At 36.8% G+C, this 21,933-nt stretch overlaps 1 protein-coding gene across 2 annotated transcripts in view; it reads left to right on the top strand.

The window, feature by feature from the left end:
• The window catches only part of LOC130588942 (ephrin type-A receptor 6-like), a 379,324-nt gene that overhangs the window by 246,616 nt on the left and 110,775 nt on the right, over positions 1–21,933 (top strand). For both annotated transcript variants that reach the window (XM_057389986.1, XM_057389987.1), the window contains one exon: positions 10,088–10,212. In XM_057389986.1, the coding sequence (XP_057245969.1) occupies positions 10,088–10,212 (125 nt within the window). The remainder of the gene's footprint in view (positions 1–10,087; positions 10,213–21,933) is intronic.

The following is a 21,933-nucleotide window of genomic DNA, read 5'->3' as shown; positions in this document are numbered from 1 at the left end:
CTCCAAGGGCAGAGTTCAGCACGCTGAATGTTGAAGAACACAGAAACTCATTAACTGTCAAAGAAAAAGAATAGGAATACCAAAGGGGCATAATGGGAGAGTTCTGAGAATTCAGAGACTCTTGCTAGGGGGGCATTCATTAGATAATTAATTTCTTGGAAAGAAAAGACAGGCTCCTTAAGCTAAGTGATGTACTGACCTGGAAGTGTGGATGCTCAGGTTTCTTCCTCACATGAATCTCTGTCAGGAGATCACCTCTCCATGAGCATGGATATGCATAGTAAGTATTAAACCTCAAGCTGGAGGGCATGAGCTAACTAGCAGCAAATAGTGAAAGAAGCTTCCCTTTTGAAAGGTTATTCCATAATTGCCCAGGCTTCCACAAACCTTGCTTTGAAATGTATTTTATTTCCTATCATCAGATCTACTTTCTAGGCTGCTCTCCTTTCTTGGTGTTTTAATTTTTATATAAGTCAGAAAGATGAAAACACTTTAGGTCCCAATGGTGTTTCAACTCTGCGGAGTTGTCTTTGTGAGTAAAAGCAACTCAATATTCTTGAAAGAGGAAAACACACAACCCCCCCACATTTATTTTTCAAATGCACCTAATATGTTTTCAGAATATGAGTACAATTGTCCAGAAGGAGCCAATGGCCTCTTCTGAACCTTGCATGCTAGACATAGCAGAAGTTAGAGGCCAGCAGCTCTTTGCTTTTCGAGTTGATTTGCCCTGATGCCTTCAGGTGTCATTGCTCCAATCCATCATCTTGRGAGCCTGCCCTCAGACTCTGAGGTGTGTAAACATCCCCGTGACCTAACTAAAAGAACACATAAATGATTTTTCACTACAGAGCATGTGCCTCAATATTTTTTCCGTGGTTTTTTATAACTTTACCATGCTACTTCATGTAGTATTGCATAGATACACCCAATCCAAGAAAAAAGAAAGGAAAACCAATGTATTTAGGATGTTGGCAGATTTAAAATTACTCCTAAATTACTCTAGAGGTCGCCTTTAAAGAAGATCTATGGCTGATTTTGCAATGAGGTTCTGTGCTGATGGTAGTGATGCATGTATTGAACACTGTGACTAAAACCAGGGCATACATTTGATTACCAGCACCCAATGCAGGCTCAGCATCTCATCTTCTAACTACACAGGGATTTAAGACAACTTGCCAAAACAAATCCCCAGGTTTTTTACTTCTTTGAGTCAAGTCAAATTCTACCCTACTTGACTAGAAATTGAACACATGAAATATATTTGACAGCAGCAGTGCTTTTCAGTGATTCACATGCATCAAGTACAAACCAYTGACTTCCTGGCCTCTTGGAAGTGTTTCTTGTCTGTATGCCAGAGTTTAAAAGGGTGTGCTTTTCTGTGCATRGGTTTACCCATTAAAGATTTAAAAGATACTTGACCCTCAATAAAACAGAGCTAAACTACACCTTTGGAATCCTTTTAGCATTTATGAAGTATATAATAAGTTACATAATTTTGTTTGTGACATYGCTGGGGAAAATTAATTTATGAAGGCATATTTATTTAGCGTCATTAAGATTTATAGRGTGCTTGTGTTTGTGGGGAAATTGTTTGAAGATGTACATTTTAAGTCAGATCAGATGTGTCTCCATGCACTTTCCCACACTCACTCAGAATGTTGAAGTACAGTAGCTTTGACATTCTCTGCACATGCCAACAAACAGCTTTTACAGAAGTTTCACAGAAGACGTTCACATAAAATATTCATTATATTCTTGCTAAAAGAAAAACCCCTTTCAAACCTGTAAAGTACTGTTTGGCAGAAAATTACTCACAATCTGATCTAGCCTCATATATTGATACCAACAAGAGTAGGAAAGATTTGCTGAAATGAGTGTACATTTTATGTTTGCTTTCATTACATCGCAGGATGAGTAGCAATTAATGGAGTGAAAAGAGTGCAGATTTCCTAGTGCTTTTTAACCTGCTCATTTCATTTTCAAACTTCTGAGATCAATTTAGCAGCAGGAAGTTCTGCCGAGCAGTTTGGTTCCAGTTGACCCTGGAGGGGTTGTTGCTGAATGAGACTTAGTTACAGCTCTCTTTCAGTAATGACACCTTGCCGCCAKAAATGACAACTTCTTAACCTCTGGTTGTATTTCCAATAAATTTACAGCAAATCCAAGTTACACCAAGAGGCTGAAAACAAAGTTCTCTGAAGAAATGTGTCACYACAGGTTGTCCCCACATCATAGGGCACCTAGCAGTGCTGGCATGACATTTCTAACTTGTATAAAATGTGGGCTCAAACACATCTTTCTTCACACTGATTAGCATCATTATAGTAGCAATCTGAATCTGCCAATAAACCAATTTCTACTGCCTCTTCTTCTCTTTCTCCTTCCTTTTCCTTTTTAAGGAAAGGAAAGCTTATAAGCTACTCTGCCTTGTCTTTTAGAGGAATCCTGCATGTCAGGAATAGTAGCTCAGGAAAGCACACACAGCAGTGACCTGCCACAATGTCTGAGTCAGGAGGARCAGTGAACAGCAGAACACATAATATTTGAAATTGTGAAAACAGAAAATCTGCTGCTTAAGGACATCATATTCTGTTACTTCTCTTGTAGGTACCACAACAGGGTTTATAATTGTCACAAGGAGYGATGGGAAGGGAAATTACTTACCTTGGGTGGCCTCTTTCACCCTTGCCTGTTTTTTGATCCAGAACATGGCCAGAAGAAGCCAATGAAGAGAAAGGTTTTATTTTTCCTCCRGTTACTGTGTTTTAATTGTGCCATTCAGCCACATAAGTTGTTGCTACCTGATGTGAGCTGATCTACCAGTCCCACACAACCTTGATGTTGTCTTCTGCCAAACAAGGAGAGGGCAGCTCTGGTTTTTAGAGAACTGTTCCCTCAGGAATCCCAATGACCTATTAGGTCTTTAATTCACTCATTGTCTCSTGCTGCTCCAGCCATAAAGAGCAGTGGAAAGGAGCCAAGAATCTACTTATTCTGATGCAAATCCCTTTGCTTGCCAGAGGCCCGTTGATCTGACATTATTTCATTCATGTGACAGGCAACCTGTTTCAGTTTTGCTTCTTTTTTTTTGTTTGCATTCCATTCCTAGATTCACACCGTCCCACTATGCTTGCTTCAACTGAATTTATTCCACTTGCTTCTGAAATAAAGTAACTCCTTAAAACATGTATTTAAATAAAGCACTTGTATGATTTTTAAAGTGATGCTATTTCAAAAAAGAAACTTTGAACTAAGATATTGTAAATTGTTCATTGTGTTATGTATCAGATATCTCACAATACTTTTACCTTTGAGGGTTTTGTACATTCACATCATCAGAGAGAGTAKAACAGCCACACAGTCTGACTGACAGCTGATAAGGCTTTATTTTATACTGGTGTTTTAAGTATCTTCTACTAAAACCCACTTTGAAGAATCAGAAACCTAGTACGTCCTGTAAGAAGTAAGGATTTAGGAGTGCTTCTGTCCAAAGTTTACAAAATGAAGAATGGCAGCACATTCCATAAGTGAAAGAAAATCYGTAGTGTTGCAAAATCGTGTGGATGAATAATTACTGTCTCCTTACATAATATCAACGATAGATGAAAGAGAAATTAAGCAGCAAGGAAGAGAGAATTGCATTCTGYAACAGAAAAAAAAATGCTATGTTGAATCTACATTTACCCTGGAGGAAATCTGGGGGTTGAGTCTATCATGACCTTTAGCCCACAACTCTGTGGCAGAATCCRATTTTTGACAAGGCTGTTGGGTTCAGTTGGCTTCCATCCACCATTTCTGAGCAAGCARAGGAAATCTGCAGGGGGAAAGACTTTAAGATGGAGGGAGAGATGATAATTATAACTTGCTGGAGGCCTATTTTCAGTAAATGAAGTGCTTCAAAAGAAGCGCATTGCTCTGCTGTCTTTGGAGTGCAAACCTTTAGGGAACTAGTGTAAGAAAATGAAATAAAACCACTTTTTTAACCCCAAACTTGTTAATTTGCTAGTTGTAATGCTTTGTCAGGGAAACACCATGCTCAGTTTTGAAMTCCAAGGTTAGTGCCACTAATAGAATCCCCTCCAAGTATTGTGACTGTGAATTACTACCAAAATGGTTGGAAGATATGAGGCTCTATTATGGGAAGAATCGAATATCTACTCACTGTACTAATTGAAAGCAGGCTTGTATGGTAAGAAAACAAAGTCTTACTGAATTCACTATAAACCTCAAGATGTTTCATCCATATGAACATATTTAATATACAGAGATAGGTTATGAACTAGGGTTTTTTTTAAATAGTTTAATTTCTGTTCATATTTCGGYGATTTTTTCCATGTCAGCTTGTGCTTASGTTTTAGTCTTTTATATTCACACAYRCACACTTCTAAGAACRTGCTCACGTATCACAAATAATGGAACTTATTGACATTCACATTGTACCTTAAGATAGCTCAGTCAAAAGATTAAAGAAAATCTCTGGAGCACAACCAGAAGAGAATATAAACAGAGGTCTCCTGGATCCATATCACATCCCTTGTTCATAAGATAGTCTTTCTTCCCTTATCCTACAAAGATAGCAACAGAGAGATGAATGAACAAACACAAAAGAAAAAAAGGATGAACTGCATCTCTGCTGGAGGATGAATAACCATATTGCAGGAGTAAAGACTGCTCTGGATGTAGGCAGCACGACTCCATCCTTCAGCTGGATGATCATATGTGTCACACAGGACATTAGTAATGCAGGATGAAGGCTTTGGGCCTCTTGATTTTCCTGGAAAATCCTTGGTAAATGGCTCAAATAGTTTAATACCAGAGGCACTATCATTGATCAGGAAATGTTGTTTCATTACTTCCAGTTCTGTTGCTGGAGTACAGTTTTTAAAATGCATTAAGAAAACATCTTTTCACTGCTTATTACCTTTCTAATAATCTTTCTAGAATCAGAAGTAAAATCAGTATTTTTCTTACTGTGCCCTGAAATAACTTCTTTTTTTTTTTAATGTGGCAATATGAATAAAATCTGTGCTCTTTTTTATTGATATTTATAATACAAAATCATACTACTCAGTGTCCAGTGTTACAGGAATTCTAATATAGTTGCATCACATAGACTGATGAAACACTGTAAAATAATAATACATTTTCTGGTACAGAAAAAGTGCAAAGARTGTTTTTAACATCCAGAAAAACTAGTCGTCTTTGGACCCTGATACATCTCTATTCTGTTTCATTAATTTCCTAACATTTTCATTTAATGGATTTGTAATTATTAGATAACTGTAGCATCTGTAGTATTAAACACAGTTTACTGTGCTTTAATTTGTGCCATTAACCTGTGGTACAAGCTTGCAGAAGTCCTTTCCTCTTAACRAACAAGAAAACAATTTTCTTTTGTTTTTTGACCCGCCGCACTCGATGTAAATTGGACATTACAGCATTGATATCCCTCAACTGCCCTTCTCTTACTGAAAGAACCTGTTCCCCAACAAAAGAAATTCAGGCTGCCTGTTAAAGCAGATTTCAACCTCAATAGGATGAAACTAGGAGGGATTAAYGAATCTTAATGAGACTTAACCCTTTATGAGAATTAAAGAGAAGCAAGATTTTTGAGTAGGATTTGGTCAGTATTTTCCCATAACTACAGYTGAGAAATGGCTGAGATAGGAGAGAGAAGGAAGAGGCAGGGAGAGGGGTGGATTCACTCCTCTAAAGGAAAACTGCCACCCAGAAAACACATGGTAAAATCCTGTATTTTGGTGAGCATGGTCTCTCGTATATCTTGAGAGGAGGTGGAAACCTCAAGGAAAGATTAACATGTAATTATGCAATTCATGTTATTGTTGGTAATGGTAGAAGTATRAAAACATCAAATGGAATTTTGTGTTTATTTTATCACAGGTGGCAATATTTGACATGCTGAGAGCCCCAATATTTTACATTGTGAAACCCACAGTATTTCACATGAGCCTTCCCATGATGATGGTGTCCACAGGAGTGAAGCTGCAGTCCTCCCCACAGCTTGTGTGCAGTTCAGATCCTACTTCCACTCTCTCCAAATTTGTATCTGCTGGCACCTCACTGGCTTTGTGCAAAGCAGATAAAATTCAGGGGGAGGGAAGGAGGAAGACAAAACTGGTGCAGCTGTTCTTATTTTTTGGGTGGTAGATTTTTTAACAAGAAAATAACTGTGCATACCTTCTAGAGCCTCTATTGTCMGCCAGGGAKRGGCCTTTGAGCTGTCATGGTTTCTCTCCAGCCAAAAAATGTGCTTTGAAATGAGATACCAAGAGGTGAAATACTCCATGTACAGACAGGTGTCAGGTGAGCTTTGGTCGTGAGCTGCCATTGGGTCTGAAGAATTTCCCCATGAATGGCCATCCTATAAAAGTTGTTCCRTCCTGGAAACAGGGTACAAATGATGGTAGTTCTTTGCCTACTTCATGTAGTGTGGAACAAGAAATAGGAAAATTAGAAAATGCACTAAAGGGAGAAAGCTTCAGAAACCCCAYATATCACCTATTTTGAAATCAGACAGAGATAATGGAAGTCAGCTTCAGAAAAAGAGAAAGTTTCTAGAGAAAAGACACTGTGATCCAGTCATTGTTTAAAATACACCTTTTCTCTCCTGTATGTAGCACATGAGAAAAGGGATTCTGAAAATGAGAAGCCAAAGGAATTTAGAATTAAATAAGMTCACTCTGAATTAAGGAATGAACTTCCATTATTCAATAAAAATTTGAAAAGACCAAGAAGCTTATCAGACTAAATTAAATGAGGAGCTCACCACATTGTAGATGACTCATTGTAATTCAAGAAATTTATAACAGTGTAGAAGAAAACAGATGGTGCAAAGAATCCTCAGTACAAAACACAGATCAGTGCTSAGTTCACAAGCCAGAAACCACCCTTCAGCCTAGGACCAATGGTAAGAAAACGCTGCCATTAAAGTGATTAAAAGCCATGCTGCTCTTCTAAGCATTTCTTTTTTTTCAAATGGTTTCATTGGGTAACCAAATTAGAGCTCTCCTGCAGCTACTGGATTTGAAACAACTAATTAAAAGAACTTCCCATTGATTCATCACAGGGACATTAGAGCAGTCTTTAGGATTGGGAAAATAGGATTTACCTATCTTAAAATTTTCTGGTTAAAAAGAATTTTAACAATAAATGGATTGGATCTCTAAGGTCTAATTGACTTYTGCTCTAGTGAGCAACACTTATAAGGAGCTGAAATTTCTCTACAGAAATTAGTGCTTTTTAGCAGCACTCCACAACAAAAGAAATAGAAACTCAGCTAGCTGTGCTTTTAATTACTTGGTTTTATTTGTCTGTTTCTTCCTACAATAAATTTCTGACTGGAATGCTGTGCGGCAAAAGCAGGATCGTCCTTCTACATATAACAAGTAGTGGTGCTTCTATGACTTGCTGTTAAAAAGTACACTTWTTTTTTTTTTTTTACCTTACACAAACACAAATACCCTTCTCATATTCACAGCTTTATGTGTACACCTCTGCATTTTGATTTGGAGGATTCAGTGTTGGCCCAATGCTACAGGTGTGATGTGAGCCTTGCTCTCTGGGCTTTTTGGTTTCAAGTGCAGGTCAAGCACAGCTGTTTTAGGAGAGATCTAAAATAATTTTATTCCATTAATTTCCTACTGGGTTGTTCCCCAGGAAGACAACTGGGATTATTTCATATATTGAAGTCTTGAGAGGATCTTCCAATGCACCACGACTGGCTTTTGAAATGCGCTTCCTGAAATGGAAGAATTAGTGCATTGAGGTCATGAAAACGTAAAAAAAAAAATTGCTGTAAAAATGTGCAAGTCAGAACACAAAGAAAAATCCCTTTCATGCAGTACATATGAAAAGCTTRTAAACAGCAGGCCATAATTAAAAGRCATATCAKTGACCTATATTTTGTAAGCCTAAAAGAGCCAAGAATATCAATTTATCTACAGCTTAACCCGGTGTTTTCTGTCATCAATCTTAATAATTTTGCCAGGATTGTGTTTTCTGACCAGTGAACTCCCTCTCCACAGTGGGATGGAGCTGCAGTGTGCTGGGAAGGTGGCCCAGCTGATGTCCATCCCCTCTAGCAGGCACAAAGGGGTACCAGATGGATCTGGAAGGTTGCTACAGCTCCCTCAGACCCACCTGTAAATCACAGCTCAAYGTCAGTGAATGACTCAAAATAACAAATAGTAAAACAATTTAAGTGAGCAGTGCCCCCCTAGGCCCTTGATCAGTGTTCATCAATTCCAAATCCATGTTTGCTACCTCCTGTTTTCCTTCAAACAAACCYAAATTTGTGTCTTGCTTGGAGAAGCTGATTTTACCCCAGAGAAATATTATGAGAGCTCAAGTTCACCCTCAGTTTCAAGAGTAAAAATTTCATTTTAGCTGAGGGAGTAGTTTTACCTACCCAGGGATAATGTTTCRGTTCAAGTCCTATGAATCCTTTTTTATTTATTAGTTTGTGTTTTATTCAGTTCAATTATTTACATTATGTTGTATAAGGATTTACTGAAAACCAGGTTAATTCTTTATTCTGCATGGCAGGRGATCCTTTTTTTTTTTTTTTAAACCCTTGCATCAGACCTGTGGTTAAAATGGCATAGGTGTAGAAGTTTCCTGTGTAAGCTCTTACACTTTGATAGGTTTTTTCCCTGTGTGTTATGTGTTGATTTAGGGGTTTTTTTCACATCAGAAAGGACCRAATTATTATGCCACAGAATAGTTACCCAAGGGGAAGATTGACAGGGGATGGAAGTTAATTTTCTCTCTCAGATAAATGCATTCTCACAGAGACCACTGTGCACATCTCTGTGTAGAGTTTCTCCTTTTTTCAAAGGCAAACGATCAGGTTTGTATTCACCAGTGTTTGTTTACATTCTAGAATTTATTTATTGTTTTCATTTCTTAAACACCCTAYAATATTTACAGAAAAACTAAGGCATGAAATTTTGTGACTAGAAGCATATTCTCTTTTCATTTTCCTAGGGAGACTCTTTCATTCAAAAGATAAAACCAGAAGTCACAAAAATACGTTATTTTTAGGAGACAGCTCCATGGAAACTTAGAAGTTAAATAAAATTCAGAGTAGAGGAATGGGGGAGGGTGCATAATAAACTGATAKTTTTTAGTGGAAAGACAAATAGTGAAATCTGTGAACCACTTCTGGTRGCTGGATTGTTGATCTTTCTCAGCTGTGTTCAARACTGTTGAACAATATGACTGGGTCYGCTGTAATAGYTGGGAAARCTGCACATCAATTCTATTAAAACAACATTAGTGTCTGGAGAATATTTTTACATGCTTGACCAGGTTAATAAAATAAAGAAATATTGTTTTCTAGAATGTAATTTTTGCAGCATTTGAAACCGCGCACCTTCTTTTCCAAAAGGGCAAAAAACTACAGTGAGATGATTTGGTTCTTGGGTGCACCTGTGCATGTTGGGCCCCTYCCAGAAGCTTCTGGAAGCAGTTCCCACTTGCTGTGCTCTGCAGACCCGTGGTGTCTGTGCGGGCACCTTGGTTTGGGGRCACCTTTGCCCCCAGTTTGCCCATAACCCAAACCCTGCCAGTGGCCACCTGAGGGAGCTGGCTCTTGGTGCACACAGACACCTCCCCAAGGGCTGAAGTGCCCTTGCCAGAAAAAGGATTCATTGTGTTTGTTCTAAGCTATGTGGCTTTATTTTACCCCAAAGAAAAAAGTGAACGTACATCCTAAACAGCCAAATTAAGACATTTAATGAAGATTAACCTGAATGCTGAATTTACTGCCTCTGAAATGTGGTTCTGCTCTGGACATGCTGTCCTCAGAGCCAGCAGTGTGGCCTTTCTTGCTGTGTTTTTGCATCCTGCCATTTTTCAGAAGCTGCTCTTAGCAGAGGAGTTACGGGCATGTACTTGAGACATTAATTCCAGGTTATATGGTTTCCCTGAGAATTGCCATCTGTCATGCTTTTTTGTCTGGAGGTCACTCCAAGTTGCCTCGGGTTGTTATCCTCAGACAGGAGGTTGGAAGGATAAACCGTGTGYTTCGTCTTTAACCCTTAGTTATCCTTTTCCCTTTCAGCACCCACCTTGATAGGTATGGTAAGGAAGGACTGGGCTTCCCAAAACAGCATTGCCCTCTCCTGGCAAGAGCCGGACTTTCCCCCTGGAGCAATTCTGGACTACGAGATCAAGTACTATGAGAAAGTAGGTCTCACTTACAACATCACCCCCACTCAGATCCTAAAGAGCAATGTTTTTCATATTTTTAATAGTATTTCTAAAAAAAATTTCACTTGATCCCACATCCAATGCTGTGTATRCTAAAGTAGACGTTTTATTTTGTGCTGATTTTCTGTTGTTTTGCTTGTTGTTAATGACTATATTGTTTCACATCAGAATCAAGTAGAGCAGCAAGCAGATCATACATCTACTTGTCTCATAAGTAACTACATTTACAAACAYGGATAAATGGGACACATGCTTGAACATACTTTGATTTATGGACTGCAAACTTCCACATTAGAGTGACACTGAAGCAACAGAATTAAGGTGAATGGGAATGTGATTCCATTTTGAGGCAAAAAAAATATTTTAAGTAAAGCAATAATGTGCGCTTAAAGGATAGAGTGTACCAGCCTTGTTTAGAGGATCAGAAAATGTTACAAGAGAGAGAAACTGTCAAATTCCYGGTGCTCTGTCAAAATTAGAGGCAATTTCACACAGGAGAGAGCTACAACGTGCATTACAAGTAAAGGTACAAGGTGCACACACAACATGCCTTGGGAAAGCATAATTTGCAGCCTGCTTCTCCATAAGCACAAAACATATTTGATCAATTCCACTTGCTACAGAGCCTTGTGCCAGTAAAAAAATTCTTGCTGACTGATCCTTGCAATCTGGAAGACACAGACAGGTAATTTTTGGCATCAATACCTTAAACAGTTCCCTGCTGAGTTAGTTCTTGCTGTTTCTCTGCCCCATCTGAAGTCACAATGGAACTGATGTGCATGTAAGGAGACCAGAAAGAACAGAAATACAGGCCAAGCCGTACAAGAAAGTTTTAGGGATGTTAGGCTCAGTAAATATTTGAGAATATTATTCCTTGACTGCACTTCTATGCTGAGATTATGCAGCTTTAATGATGCAGAAGAAAAGATAAACTGAGGGAAAAATAAATCTAAACAATTTATATAGGACAGCTGGGGAGAAAAGAGAGATTGCTTAAAATATTTGGTAGCCAAAGCAAGGAAACTCTATTTTCCTATACTGATGAAAATTCTTTAAGTTCTGCTTATCACAGTAAACCACATTATGACATGAGCTTCCTTTGTCTTCTTTGTTGATAATAAAGAGGGGAATTAGACAAGACAAATTGTGAGACTTTACTCAGTTGCATAGAAACAGTTCCAAAGATCTGTTCATATGGATGCTAAATTATAAATCCTTTATATATATTTACATATATAAATCCTTTATCAATGGATTATGTGCCAATACTAGTTAATCCTGAGTGACAAGGCAAATAATTTTATTTAGAGGTCTACTTATTACTTAGCCTTGACCATTGTGAAGCAAGACTACATGCACAGGCTTTATGGCCCTTTGCTAGATACAGCTTAAAACACTCCTATCTGTTTAAAAAAAAAAAAAAAAAAGAACCATTTTCTGTTTCCACCTTTTAAAATATAAGGATATCTTCCATCTATAAATTCTTTCCTCTGAGGTCTGATGCACTGCTGACATCTTCCAGTGCTGTGGCACGGGTGTATGTGCAAGAACTCTCTTGGAGACCAGTTTCTAAATCAGAGATACAGAATATATAGAATAATCCAGTACTGTGAGTCAGTCTGCTTTTTTACAGCATTAAATTAGAAAATTTTATTTTACACCAGTTTAATAATATTTAAATAATGCTGTAAYAATATTTAAACCAAGAAGTGCACACTATAACACACCATAAATTAGAACATGTTGTGGCCAAATGCGAATAAAATTTCTTTATTGAAAAAACAAAAAGGGATGGTTCCTACCTCAAAGCCAGAAAATATTAATGTGCAAAATTAGTTTGATTATTAACAGTTTCAATTCATTTTTTTCTTCTTTACATTGGAGCTCTGTATGTTGAATAGCATAGTTTGTGCTATGGCAGGGATAGATGTAATCTCTCAGCCTTCCCAGAGCTCTGAAACAGGGGAATATCAGCATTCCTGTTCTCAGCAGAAGTCACAAAATAGGGATGTTGTTGCATGCCCACAGGAAATATGATAAGAGTGAAAAAATTGTCTGCTGTTTTAATATGAATTTATCACAAAGACATCCCTCCAACCTGAGTGCAAAAAATGCAGCTAAAGTTGAAGAACATGTTAAATATTAAAAGGTTAGAAATTTTATTAATATCTTAGGGAGTCAAGAAATAGGCAGAAAACAGTAGTCTTACATGCTAATAAACACACTAGGTAGAAAAATGGAACCTCTTTTGCAGTCCTGTCTTTGACCCTTTCTACCTGTCATTTGCATTTAATAAAGAAAGGGGGTTTTGTTCTGATAAACAAATTAGAAATTGAATGTTTCATCCAATACAACCACTCAATCCCTCAAATTCGATTGGTTTTATCACTTTCTTGCCTCTGTGAAGCTCTGAAGAATTAGTCAGTATTCTTAAGTCCTACAAGTATTTACTGGTACTTCTTTCAGGGTTCCTTGTTGACATTTGAAAAATTGCCAATACATCATTGTGGGGAGTGCATTAAGGGAGCAGCCAGCTTTTAATTATAACCAGTAGGAATTCTTTGGGCTCWCAAACGGAAGTTTCATCTTGTCACRGGCTCCCAAAGTTTCCTGGAACATATGTCAACTTCAAAAATCAAATGGCTGTCCAAGAAACTGTAGACACTCGACAAAATGGGGCAGTTTCCAACATAAGACAAATTAATGATGATGATGCTCATGGAACATAAAGATGAAYCTTGCCATGCATTTCCAGAACAAGCAGAAGGGAAGAAGGCCAGACTGTGTTAATAATGCAAGAAACTTACATTTATACTCTTGTACAAATTACACACAGAGAACCATCAAAAGATCAAGCCCTCTCTGTGAAAAATATTCTTCTGGGAAAGACTACCAAATTATGAAGAAATAGATTTATACAAGGGTCTCAATATGTTAGAAGTGTGGAAACATACATTAATTTCAAAATATAATAAAGCAGCTCAGTAATTTTTCTGCTTTAAAGGACCTTTTCCCATATGACCTTCATTTCTTCAGTGAATTTCTGTAAAACACTCAGAACTTCAGGAAATACTGTCTTTAAAAATTACTCTCTTGTGACAATAAGAAAAATTTCATTGTGCACCAATTCGATATGGATTGWGAGATTTGTAGTTTCTTCTTTAGGAGTGTGCTGGAACATTTTTATGTTCCAGTCTGACAAGACATCACTTCATTCTGCAACCTTTCAGCCGAAACTGCAGCGAACAAAAGCTGACCTAGGGCATCATTATAGAGCTGATTTGGCCTGTGAGAACAATTCCTAGACATTCATTCCAAGATGCTGAGCTCTTTCACAGTAAACAWGGCTTGAACAATTGTGTGATATAACCAGAGAAAATCATGGTCCTGAAATTACAGTCTTTTTGGAAACCTGGTAAATGAAATACTTTATTTCAGGTACATAATAAACCAKTCTGAGAATGATACAGTTGGCAACATTTGTCACCTTGGGCAATAAATGAGTCTCTACAGCAACATACAGATGATCTGCTAAATGTTTGCCCTTTGAGAACTAAGATGTGCTCATAAAAGCATTTCTTCATAGACCTTCTTTGGGGTCTTCAAATTCTAAACACTGCAAATTATCTCTGTTGATACAGGATATCTGCCCTATTCTGCACTCTCTTGTCTGCCCGTTATATTTTATGATGCCTTGATATCATCCACAAACACTATTTCTAAAAGAAAAAATCTCTCATGGGAGGTATTGTCTTTCCTTTTCAAAATCCAACTCCATACATCAATACAATCTCAGTGCCATTGCTAATTGCAATTAATTTTTGTTTTATACTTTAACGTTTTACTCAGACACTGACCAAAGCTTGTACTATTCGCAAGATTCCAGGGCATCATAATCTCTTTACCTCTCATGAAAAGGGTTGCATGTTTGAGTCAGAAGAAGGAGCAATTCCCTCATGGGAAAGGGAGCACAGCACACAGTGGATATAAAACATAGAATCTGCACTCTGGGTTGTGTAGTGGAACTGGAAAATACTTATTCACCCCGTTTCCATCCAAACCCATAAAGTTAATCATCAAAAAACKAGTGCTCCCTGAGCGCTGTATTAAGCACACCAAACTGTGCTCCCATCAGGATCTGTATTAAGTTTGTTCTCCCACATGGCCCGAGCACAGTRGCTGGATTACATTGCCTGTTACACACAAAATAACAAAATTAGCTAAGGAGGCCTGTCCATAGAGAAGAGATTTTAATGGAATGTACCCAAACAGTGACCCAAGACATCACAATGAAATCCCTAAATAGAGAAACTGGAGAATATCTTTTGAATCAGGATTTGGAGAAGGTGGGGGCCAGCTGATATTTCTTTGCATTCTTGTCTTTTGATGAAATTCAAAGCCAAATCCCTTCGACAAAATACTTCATTGTGTTGGGAGAGTCACAATTTGCAGCTCACAGGCAGTTTTACATTAAAAAATTAACCCACYTGCATAGGACAGTAAGTGGACAGGATATGTAGGATGTCAGATATTACTTTTCCTTCATTCCAGTATTATTTAGAGTTGAATTAATAAATAGAAGTGAGAAAATAACTGAGCAGTAGAGGGAAAGGGGAAATTAAGTTTTCCAATGAGATTTGAAAAAGAGATGAGGAGCTGATGAGGCAGAGAGATAGAGGAAAGCACCAGATTTAAAGAATTAGAAAGCAGCATGACCTTGTTAATTTTTCTATCATCTACAGCTGCCTTTACTTAAATTATACTAGAACTGATGCTCTGTCTTAAAATCTAATATTAAAACAAAGACTGCTATTTCCTTGAATAATCACTACTATGAATTAAAATGAGCCATCCTGAATTTGAGTGACAGACCTTGAGGTAAATTGTATGATAGGAATAATGAGAAGTTTTAAGGCTATCAGTGCATAGTGTTTTGAATGACAGAATGATTTCTACAAGAACTAATATGGAAAATTATAAATATCATGCGACTCATCCTGGTTTAGAGGACACCAGATGTTCCTCTATGTCTTCTCCAGCTAAGGAGATACTGATTATGATCTTCTCAGATTAATTAACCTGACCCTGCTAGAGTATGGGTTGGAATCAGCCTCAGTGAACAGGAGCCACAATTAATCACAATTTTGCACAATGTGTAACTAAGTTAGAATGARCACATCTTTTCACATATACCTGTTACAGTTCCCCTATTTCCTTTAAACACCATTATATTTTTTAGCTCAGATTTTAGTATTTTTTTAGTTCAGATTTTGCTTTTATGTTACGTTCTTATATCATTTGGATAATATGTGCAATAGCTCGAAGCAGCGTGAGGCTGAAGGGAGCCTGCAGGCTGTGTGACATTATCCATGGGCACAGGTAATTCATTTGGTACTGTTGTGGTTGGGCTCTTGGCATGTACTGGTTCTTTCTCTGGGCACTTTCCTTTATTGTTGCCATCCTACTGTCATGCTTGACAACCTTGCTAAATTTTAAAGTCAACATCAGAGACAGGATTGGGGAACAGGAACAGACTGACAAAGTAGGGATAAGCATCTGAGCATTCAGGTACCTGGACAGTCAGTGAATATATTCAGTATAAAAAGCTGTTTGCTCTRAATGATCAGCTGGGCAAATTTTAGCCTCTTGCTAATAATATTTTTTTACWATTTTCTTTTGTAATATTTTTCAAATTACTCATATAATTTAAGGCATATGTAGCAATCTGCTGCCTGCACGTAAAATGTTTCTGGTATGACTGGAATCAAGAAACATAGGAGTCATGCAACAATACATTTTCATTCTCATCAAAACAAAGAGTATTGAGCATTTAGAATGTACAAGAGCTATTGGGCAGTAATTTTAGGTWGCCCTTAGTATATGTTCATAGCTTCAGGAACAGAGCAGCGTGTCACAGGGAGGCACTGGGGCTCCAAGCAGCACYTCAGGCATTCTYGGCCTTTCATAGCTCCYGGGAAATGAACCATGTCCRCTGAATGTTTTTAAAAAATAATCACTACAAATGTGCTTTGGGATATAATCATTAAAATGAAATCGAGCTTATTTTAGCATAGTAAGTGGTGTTAAACAAGCTTCTCAGTTTTTCCRTTCCCCTGTTATTAACCCAGTTTCCCGTGGGGAAAAATGTAAAAGCCTCGGATTTTAAAAAGAGAAAAAGATGGGTCTCAGAACTGTCGAAAATGAGAGTAAATAATTACCAGACTCTGTGACCGGATATAATTTTTGCCTGCAGGAAAGAACCTAAGGACCTTGCAGTAGCCATTATTAATAATACTGATGTAATTACTATTAGGAGAAAAAGAAATCTGGCATTTAAATATCAATTACATGCAGCAAAGTGTTTATCAARGAAGTTCTGAGCTAGGCCTCTATTAGATCCTGATTTGGCTTGTCTACTACCCATTGTAGTCTATTTAGAAATAGCTTCTAAACTKTTGTATTTAATAATAAAGTAGCTTCTAGAGGTATTACTGTTGTTCCTGCTGAACCAAAAATTCTAAATGAGAAATATAATGCTGTTTAAGCAAGCCTGGTAGATTTGATATTAAAAACACCCCATACTTAAGTCTCTGCTGATCTTGTGTTCTCACCTCCAGCAAATACCATTTYCTCCAAGGAAAATYACATGTACAATGCTTATTCCAGTAACTGCCAGAAGAGCTGCACAAATGCAGAKAAAGTGTATTGATGGTTTTGAATAAGTGGTTTTCAAATGCTTTTAAGGGCATATGAATAGTCATAGGAGGTATGCAAACTGTTACAACAAACACTGCTAGTTCCATGCCTCAGATAAAGCTAAGTAAGCTAAATCCACTGATGACTAAGATTGGTTGTTAATAAAAGGAATTATTAAATTTTTTTCTAGCCATTACAGCATTTGAACCTCAGGAAAAATTGTTTCAAAAGTTGTGCACTGACCCAGTAGTAATAAATAATAATAATAATAATAATAATAATAATAATAATAATAATAATAATAATAATAATAATAATAATAATAATAATAATGTTAGCCTCAGGAATCAGTGTTAAGCATGTATTTAGGTGTGGTCAAAAATCAGAAGCAAGTATTTTATAGAGCAGAAAGTTTCAGCTCTGTCCTGAAGATAAAATTTAGACGATTTTGATGAATGTACTGTAAAAAAGTATATATCAGTTGCACAAAAGGAACTGTCATGGAGTTAGACATGTTTAACCCTGAATTCATAAAATAGAGAATGTACTCCCAAAGCATTTTATTTTTATTATTTCTGTTAATATTAATTGGCTGCAGTGTGTTCACCTTTGAGTTTAGGTGCAGTAAGTTTTAGTTGCATATGATAATAGAGTTGGAGTTCCCTCAGATATCTTAACACAAATTCAGGAGTTAGAYTTTGGGTTTGAAAGCTTGACAGATTTTAACAAAAAAGAATGGTGAGTTCTGTGAGCAATGACCTAAATATAAYGAGCATACCTGCCAAAAGATGGTCATCTAAATGAAAGTGATTTCCTTATTTATAACTTAAATACAATGTCTATGTCTCCATTTCTCTAAAACCTGTCAGAATGTTTTCTTTAGACCCTTTTGAAATATGAACTATCTTTAAAGTTCCCAAAAATCATCTGTCAGCCCAAACTTACAAAATCTGAAGCTAGCACAGTGTTTTTATAATACACAAATGACTTAGAGTTCACAAATTGTTGATTTGCAGCCATAAAGGTGGATTCAAAAAATAATTCACCAGATATGTATCTTGAGACATGATCCTATATCTTTGTSGAAATGAAGGAGTGTACTGATATGAAAGATCATTTCACTTGCAGTTTCTTCCTGCAAGTGAAATGCATTCAAGAGATATTTGGGGAGGTACAAACACATGCATAATTTTGGAGGGTAAAACCAAACAAACTTCTTTTTTTTCTCTCTTCTTCTAAGATTGCATTGTAATTGTGCTTTAACCACAGAAAAATAYAGGTTATTTATTTTCCTCTTTGAATTTTTTTTTCCACATTAAATGAAGATGAAGCCACTGACTGCATAATATTAGCAACCTCTTTTTTATTACGTACCAGTGTTCCCAAAGCAGTCATTCTGAGAGAAGGGGGAAAAATCCAAAGGGAATGAGGAAGCCCATTTAGGGAGAGCCACTCCATTTTAATGCACTAAACCACTACTTGCATATTTAACATTAATCACTTTACCATGTATTAAACAAAAGCTGTGGATTTGGTGTGGGAATGTGGATGTTGGAATCAAAATGAACATTRGAGGAGCTTTTAATTTAAATTAATRATTTCACTAGCCAACTCAAATTCATAAAAATTGTACCTTATTCAGTAACTCACATGTAGTTTTATTAATTTTGTTTCCTAATAAACCCACAAATATTTTATTGCTTAAGAGAAGCACAATGTTACAATTCTCTCTTTTTCTTCTGCAGTTTTTAAATGTATTTGCATTAATAGTTTCAAAGTGCCCTTTCTTGATGTGCTTGTTGGGGTGGCTGAGTTAACAACCTATTATTATGTACTCCTTACCGAGCTGTTAATAGCTTTAGAGTCTTTTGCAGGAATTCACCTGCTGCTCATAAACACATTTATGTTGCTGTAGGAACTTCACCAGGTTGATGCATCTTGTATTTGCAATGACCTTGCACAAACTATCTGGTTTTCTTGCATATACTGCAAGTACTTACGTTATAGTTTTAAAAATGGCAATTCTTTAGGGACTGTAGCAAATCTTTTTAAAAATATATTGACACCTATCTGTAAATTTTGTAAACTTTTTTTTCAGACTTTTTGTTGTTGTTTTTAACACCGGCAAAAATAATATTTCTCCTGAAGTTAGCTACAGTAGAAATGGGCAATTCCCAAAAAAATGGAGCAAAACTTGCTTTGTCAGTTTTGAAAGTGCAAAATCAGCATTTTTATTTACTTGCTAGATTGTTTACTTTGYCCTTGAAATTCATGTTCAACTAATTGGAAAAATGATTTCTGTGTTTGCTTTACACCCCATTAACTSACTGAGGTGTTTGAAGAAAACATAAACTTAAGGAATATGCTATATTTATTGTTGATATATTGCCAGGTTCTGCCGTATAGTCATGACTCCAGAGGTGAATTCAGCCCTTTTGTGTTAGCATTACAAGATAGATGTTTGCTGTCTGCCTGCACTGAGACACAAAATGATGTATGCACATGCTCACAGATACACCAAAAATGTGATCTTTCAGTGGCTTTTCAATAGCTATTTTATATTTATATCTGAAGAGTCTTGCATAATGAAAAACAAAACACAATCTCTGTAGAGATCAGCAGGTTCCCTCTTGCCTCTGATTTATTATTTGTATTGCTGTGATTWAATTCAAACATTAGTTAGTGTCAGACTTTGTGTTTTAGAGCCAAAATTCCTCCTCCAAAATTGATTTTTATTGGACGGCTGAAATCTATCTTAATATTGTCAACATTATTCTATCCTTATAAATCCTGATTTTCTTTGAAAAGGGAAGTATTTGTCCCAAAGAAGTGTGTTCACAGTTAGCATATGAAAGACTTGTTATCAAATAACATTCATGTGGGCTGAAATGAATCCTAATGACTTCAGTCATTTCTTTCCAGAATAGAATCTGCAAAGCAATCTGAATCAATTCAATCTATACARGCAGATCTTTTGCTTACTTAAAGGAAAGGGAGAGCTTTATTAATACCACTGACTTTGTTTTTAAGCTGTTGAATATCAATAAAGATTTTTCCTGCATTTTCCAGGCAAGAAACACCCATTAGCCAATGAAAACAGAAAATTCTGCATTAATATGCTCTTCTAATATTAAAAAGTATCTATGTAGAAGATTCAAACTAAGTTTAAACCAATCTTAAAATAAGCCCAGACACTCTGCTTGTCCTGACATCYTAAAAGGCCGAAACGCATTTTAGAAAGGAGTTGGAAAGGCATGTTTCCACAAGAGTTTTTTTGTACAGAATGTGTTTTTATGAGGGTGTTTGTAAAGCTGCAAACTTCATACAGCAGTTAAAATTTCCCAGCAAGTTGTTACAAACCTGAGAAAATATCCAGAACTGAAAGGGATCCCTAATCCAAATGCTGGTCCTATCTGCCTATGAATGTTGTAGGGATTCTGAAATTAGGTGAGTTAAGAAAATTTATCATCAGCACCCATAGAGTGGAGTTCTGTGTAGCTGATTTAGTGTCATAATACAGTTTTGTATCGGTAGAAACACTCGATTTTCACAGCTTTTAACATATGTTGTGAATTGTGGGTTTTGGGTTTTTTTTTTCTATTTGGATGGGGTTTTGTTTGTTTTGTTGAGAGTTTGGGGTTGTTTTTGGGGTTTGTTTGGTTTTTTTTCAAAATAGGATACTGGCTAGTGTGTACTGTGGCAAGTCACCATCCATCTAGAAGTCTTCTGAAGACTTGGATGATTGCTCTTGTATTGAAATTCCACTTTGCTTGTAAAATGCTTCTTTACATTTAAATTGCCTTCACACTTCAGTAGGAAATGGGATCACTACAATTTTGAGTTTTGCCATGGAGGGACACAGCAGTTCTGTGTGTACAGCTGTGATGTTCCCCATGCTGATAATGCTAGGTGTGAGAAGATTTCCTGCCCTCTATGTCTCAGCAACTTAGAGAACTTCAGGTGTTTGGATTGTGACTTTTAACATTGCAGTTTTTTCACATCACACGCGTTGTCCCTTTTTGTTATCTTTCCTCCAGAGTCTTGCCTTTTCAATTTAAATATTTCATTAATCAGTGACCTACTTCCCATCTGTAACTGGAAGTACTTTTTGCTATGGTACTCAAAGATACTTTGAAATTGACTGAACAAATCACTGATATTCTATTCTCATAGACAAGAAACTAGAGTGTATTCAATAAAATAATCAGGAAACACATTTTAAAACAGTTTAAAACAAACCACATTTTAAAAAAGAAACCCCCACAGTATTTTAAAAACACARTTTGCAATTAAACTTGTAGCCTAGGGATGTTTTAGAAGCCACAAGCAAAATTAGTTCAAGGAATAATTAAGAAAATTCGTGGAAATCCATGAGCTGTAAAACACAATGAAGCAAATTTAGTTAAATCACAAACCAACTAATCTGCAGATTACTGGACTCTTGGGGAGTGTTAAAGGTGAGCATGGGGAGAAGGGACCTGTGCTGCCAATGTTGTATCAAGTCTAAAGTGGCAGCAAGACCTCTTTCAGAATTGTGAAATATGAATCTCATACACCAAAGGAATGGCTTGGGAATCAGCCCACTGGCTGTGTATACAGAGTTCTCTGGGCTTGTTCCACAGCAAAGAAAGTCACTGAGGGCTTCCAGTCTTCAAATATTCAGGGTTGCTTCTGTTTCCTGTAGCAGTGTATTTGTCAGCAGGTTTATTGTATCACTATGAAGTAAACCTTAGCCTTAGGTATCCCAGGAGAAACTGTGCTTTATTGTMCAAAGGTGAATTTTGAATACAACTTGAGCTGAATTTTACTATTAGCAATCAAATTCATACTTGAAGGAGCTTCCTGCTTCTTTTCAATTGGAAAAGACAGTGCAGGGGGAAAAAAAAATCAAAATGAGTGACAAAATAAGCAAAATCTTCAAGGAAACGGGAAAGGCACTTTTATATGCTGAAGTTAGAGAGACTTCTGGAGATCCTGGTGCAGGGGTTTCTGCTGGTAAAT

The sequence above is a fragment of the Malurus melanocephalus genome, unplaced genomic scaffold, assembly GCF_030028575.1.
Source record: "Malurus melanocephalus ecotype Western Australia unplaced genomic scaffold, MMel_1.1 scaffold_21, whole genome shotgun sequence".
NCBI classification, from domain to species: Eukaryota; Metazoa; Chordata; class Aves; order Passeriformes; family Maluridae; genus Malurus; species Malurus melanocephalus.
The sequence above is the reverse complement of the archived record's forward strand: the minus strand, read 5'-3'. Positions and strand labels throughout refer to the sequence as shown.